Below are 5029 nucleotides of genomic sequence, written 5' to 3'. Positions count from 1 at the left end.
GGGAATAAAGAGGGGCGCGGGGCGGAGCCAGCGCCGCTGGGTCTGCGCACGCGCCGCCGCGCCTGTCCTTCGGCGTCCGTCTCTGGTAAGGGGCAACTGTTGTGCTCCCGTTATGGGGGTCTTCCCCGGAGGCCTCCCATCCACATTTGGACGATGGCTCTTTCTTCCTCCTAGAGAGCAGCGTGTTCTTCGTGGTCGTTTTGTGCAACAGAAACCACCTTAGACCCTCACCCATTAGTGTCTTGGGTGGCACCGTTGGATTTTTATTTAAAGGTTTAGAATGGCCTTGGAGTAAAAATGGAAAAAAGAAAAGACTTGAGACTGAGCCCCAGCTAAGTGGATGAGGGTGAGCAAATAACTTACTTTGAACCAATTTTTCTCTTAAAAACGGGATACTAACTTGGCAGATCTCTGTGAAGGTTAAATGAGGCGTTTAACCTTCAGGTGTTTTTACATAGTGCTTGGTCCACAATTACTGGTCCCTACATACTTGTTTAAATGATGAATAAAAGCCACTTTGAGGCTTCAGGCAAGGGAATGGCTTAATCAGATGCACCTTTAAAAATACCTCCAGTGGGCTGCTTGGAGAGTGGGCTGTAAGGGAGACAAAACTAGAACAAAGGGCATTATGTTAGCAGACCCAATATGGACAGATCAGAGAGTTATTTAAAGGATAAATCTACAGGACTTGCCAACCAGAGAAGTGAAAGGCTGCCTTCCAGGTGTTTGGCTTGAGTATCAAAGTAAACCTTTGGTTTCCATTCACTGAGAAATGGGAGGCACAATTTCACAGAAGATACTGGGGTTTGTTTTGAAGGTAGTATCTTTTTTAAATCTATTTATCTGTCTGCACCTGGTGGCATGCTGGATCTTAGTTCCCAGACCAGGGATGGAGCCCAGGGCTGCTGCCAGTGAGATTGGGCAGTCCCAAACACCGGACTGCCAGGGGAATTCCCTTGATTCTTCTTTAAGAGATGTATGAACTTTTTTTTTTTTAATATCTTATTTATTTTTGATTGCAAGCTATCTTTGTTGCTGCACTTGGGCCTTCCCTGGTTGCAGCGTGGGCTTCTCACTGTAGTGGCTTCTTGTTGCGCAACACAGGCTCCAGGCACTCAGGCTCAGGCTCTAGAGCGTGGGTTCAGTAGTTGTAGGACATGGGCTTTAGTGGCTCCTCAGCATGTGGAATCTTCCCAGACCAGGGATTGAACCTGTGTCTCCTACAGCACTGGCAGGCAGATACCCATCTACTGTACCATCAGCAAAGTCCGTGGATGAACATTTTAAAACTGTATGTAGTAAAACTTAGTAAGTACATTTCACAGGAATGCAGATGAAAATATATGGATGACATGAGATGGTGCACAGCAAAAAAAAGTTACAAAAAAAAAGAGACCTCCACCCCAATTGCCAAAAAATATCTTGAGTATGAAGTCTCTCAGGGGGCCTATGTGCTGTGTTAAAAAAAAAAAACACGTTTTTATGTAAATCACTCGGGGTAATCAGGGAGTCCCTGGCCAAGATAAAAAAAAGGGCTAAATCAAAAAAAAAAAAAAGGTCTCAAAATTGATTTGAGTCCTGGTTCCAACAGTCCCCATGGTTAACAACGCTGATTTCCACCCTGGTGGGCCCTCCCAGTGCTACTACTGATTCTCACGCTTGGCCCCTGTATCCTAAATAGACATCACATTTGTTAAAGAGCACATCAATACAGTCCAGGTACTAGTACTGAGGCAACAGTATCAGGCCCTGCCCCAAAATAAAGAGAAAGATTCCTCTATGTAGCTAAAGACGGGGAAATGATAGGACCAAACTGGAGCCAGGACAGGCTCTAAAGGGCAGGCTAGGCCTGAGGTGTTTAGTCTCTAGGAAGGCTGAGGCACTAAAAACTCCCACAGGCAGCGTAGCTCGACCAATCAAAAAAAATCCCCGTAGCCCCCCACCCGCGCCAGACTTGAGCCAATCCAGATAGAGATGCGAGGTTAAAAGTCCCGCACGCGCATACGGTTTAATCAATCAGCTATGCTGTTGCCGGAACAAAAAACTGTCTGTATAAAAGTAGATGTGATTCAAAACTCGGGGCTCTCGTCAAAACTCCACTGCGCTGGATGAGACTTGAGCCCTAGCTAGCAATAAACCCCTTCATGCTTTTGCATTGCTGTAGACGTCTTATTCTCTCAGTTTTGGGGACTCAGACACTGGGCATAACAATGGCAGTCAGTGTTACTATAGAGTTTATTTAAACCAAACTATGATAATACAGAGGAAAGACTGAGGTGGCAGCTGCCTGGAATCTTTGTGGATTACAGATGCAAACTGGCTGGAGAAGAGTCAATAACAGACAAAAGTCAGGTACATAAATACAGAGAACATAAGACACAAGACATTTCACAGCTTTTTGCTTTGCGCTTCCATTTTAAACATATGTATGTTACAAGTTTACATTTTAAATGACCACTCCCCATACTCTGTAACATTGGCTAAGGATTCCCCTGACACAAGCAGACACTGGTCTGCAACAGGGAACATTTCAGGGAGATACCAAACTCCTAACACACAACATACAAAAAGATCCTAAAAAAAAAAAAAAAACCAGATTAATACAATGCTCTTCAGGTTATATGAGGAAGAAAAGGGAAAAAATAAGATATTAGGGGTAGGGGTCCTTTAAATGGAAAGTATCTTGAGGTCTTAAAAGTATCATTCCCTTCCTTCAAGGGAAAACCTTTTTTTTTTTTTTTTAAGCTAATGGAAAAAGTAAAAGAAAGCAACATTGTAACACCCTCCAATGAGGAAAAACACTATCCTGACAGTGCTTAGACGCTTCCATATAATAAATATAGCAGGTAGCAGAGCAAATGTCACAAGTATTGGCTGGGTTCTTATTTCTATGCTTATAAAAAAAAAATATTAAGCTTCTTTGTGTAGACTGAACAGTGTTAGCCTGTGGATGTTGGTCTTCAATGTCTGTACACTGGGGGCTGTTTATACTCCAGGCCCATCCTTTAAGCAAGCTCCAGTGCCAGATGTCTGTGGCTATTTCCCAAGGGTAAGAGTTCTCATCATCACTTTATTGTAATAGGATTCCTGGCTCTGTTACATGCTCATGTGTTCCGGAAGAACATATGAAATATCATCCCATGGGTGACGGTAGAGCCCCTGCTTCAGCCTCTTCTGATCAAGATAGTGTCCTAAAACAGAGCAAACGCATCTTTTTGTTAAGAGCTGGTGAGTGTTGAATTTTGGTGAGGGAGAGAAGATAAGGAAGGGAAATCTTACTAATACACAAAAAAATGGGGAAGCACATCTAGATCCATCCCACAGGTAGATGTTTGCATTGGTAAAAGGAACTGTTGGATTTCATTCTGTTTTCCTAGGCTAGCAATCAAACTCATTTCCAAGAAAAAAGGAACAAAGATAAAGCGGAAGTTAAACAAAGGAAGAATTAGCAACAATGATCAAGACAATGTGACATCTCTCTGATAGAAACTGGCCTGGGGAATTCCCTGGTGGTCCAGTGGTTAGGACCGAGATTTGACCCAGCTTGAGGAACTAAGATCTTGCAAGCTGTGCAGGACAGCCTAAGAAAGAAAGAAACTAGCCACATAAGTAAGTTGTATACCTGAACCACGGGGTAAAACAAACAAAAAACCGAAACCAAACAGACTCTTACTACTAACTTACCAATGAAGCCCATACTCCTTCCCAGCACAAAGATGCCGTTGAGGGCTCCAATGTCAATATATTCATCAGCTTCCTCCCTGTAACATACAATTCACTTATAGTTTTCAAATGGCTCACATGACTGCCCTCTTCCCCACAGACACTATAATTTCTGCCCAGGAATGAGAAGCTAGCTCTCTTTGGACTCTAATTAGTAAAGGGAGGGTAGGGTGTTCTGGGTGGTAGGTGTAGAGGCAGTTCTTAATTCTAATGAACGTGCATTGCTCTTGGAGTTGGGAGGAATCACCGAGAAAAAACAATAAACATTAGGAGGAAGAAAATAGCTGCAAGCTCACCGAGTGAAGGACCCACAGTGTCTAAGCATGTCTACAAATGCAACTCCAATTAAACCGTCTACATTCAGGATAAGGTTTGGTTTCTGGGAAGGCAAAAAAAAAAAAATTCAACGCATTTGTCATTATCACTCATTTTTGTTCTGCATGACGCTCCACTATTACTACTAAAACTACTACTGTGAATTCCTGACTGCTATTTTAAAACCTCCCACCAACACATCCCAGTTCACAGGAGAGACTGTCCTGATTTCTAAGGTCTAGCAGAGGACTCTCATTGACACTGAGTATGTGTCAACTTAGTTAAGCAACAGAAACAAAAATCTTTCAGAAAACCGGGTTCGATTTTAGCGCACAATCAAACTGTGATTTGGCAGTCATTTTCTTCAAGAAATTCACCCAAAACCCTGATCTGGGCATTAGGAACATTTTCTTTTACCTTAGAGGTGGTAATCTTCTCTACTTCCAGCGCGTAGTCGAGCAGGGGGGTGGCAGGGAAGTGCTGTCTGACATAATCTTTGAGAATCTGCACACGCATGTCTGGGTTGTTGATCTAGGAAGTGATCCAAAGTTAGAGGAACCACTCTGACACGGCTGTTAAAAGACATGTTCCTGGAACTTCCCTGGTTGTCCAGTGGTTAAGACACCACACTTCCACTGCAAGGGACATGGGTTTGATCCCTGGTGGAGGAACTAAGACCTCGAATGACACAGGCCAAAAAAGGGGACGTGTCCTTGCTTGTATCACAGGTAGACACAGCTGTACATGCCATATCCACTGCTGTGAGGTTTAAGGTTTCTGATGTCCTCTCATATTTGAGCCTCAAAACCACCTGAGATGTGGAGATATTGGATAAATTAGCCATGGATCCTACAGGGTCAAGCATCAGGGCACAGGACTTCCCTGGCGGTCCAGTGGTTAGAACTCTGTGCTTTCACTGCCGGGAGCCCAGGTTCAATCCCCAGTTGAGGAACTAAAATCTCAGGCCGAGCAGCACAGCCAAAAACCAAAC

At 43.7% G+C, this 5029-nt stretch overlaps 1 protein-coding gene across 3 annotated transcripts in view; it reads right to left on the bottom strand.

Annotated features, from left to right (window-relative positions):
• Positions 1-2392: 2392 nt before the first annotated feature.
• Positions 2393-5029, bottom strand: part of ACLY (ATP citrate lyase) — a 42496-nt gene continuing 39859 nt past the window's right edge. For all 3 annotated transcript variants that reach the window (XM_040245233.1, XM_040245235.1, XM_040245236.1), the window contains 4 exons: positions 4456-4569; positions 4020-4102; positions 3685-3761; positions 2393-3191 (listed from right to left, as the gene is read on the bottom strand). In XM_040245233.1, the coding sequence (XP_040101167.1) occupies positions 3097-3191; positions 3685-3761; positions 4020-4102; positions 4456-4569 (369 nt within the window). In that variant the 3' untranslated portion in view covers positions 2393-3096. The remainder of the gene's footprint in view (positions 3192-3684; positions 3762-4019; positions 4103-4455; positions 4570-5029) is intronic.

Source organism: Oryx dammah, unplaced genomic scaffold, assembly GCF_014754425.2.
Source record: "Oryx dammah isolate SB20612 unplaced genomic scaffold, SCBI_Odam_1.1 HiC_scaffold_8, whole genome shotgun sequence".
Classification (NCBI taxonomy): Eukaryota; Metazoa; Chordata; class Mammalia; order Artiodactyla; family Bovidae; genus Oryx; species Oryx dammah.
Note: the sequence above shows the minus strand (reverse complement) of the source record. Positions and strands in the feature narration are given on the sequence as shown.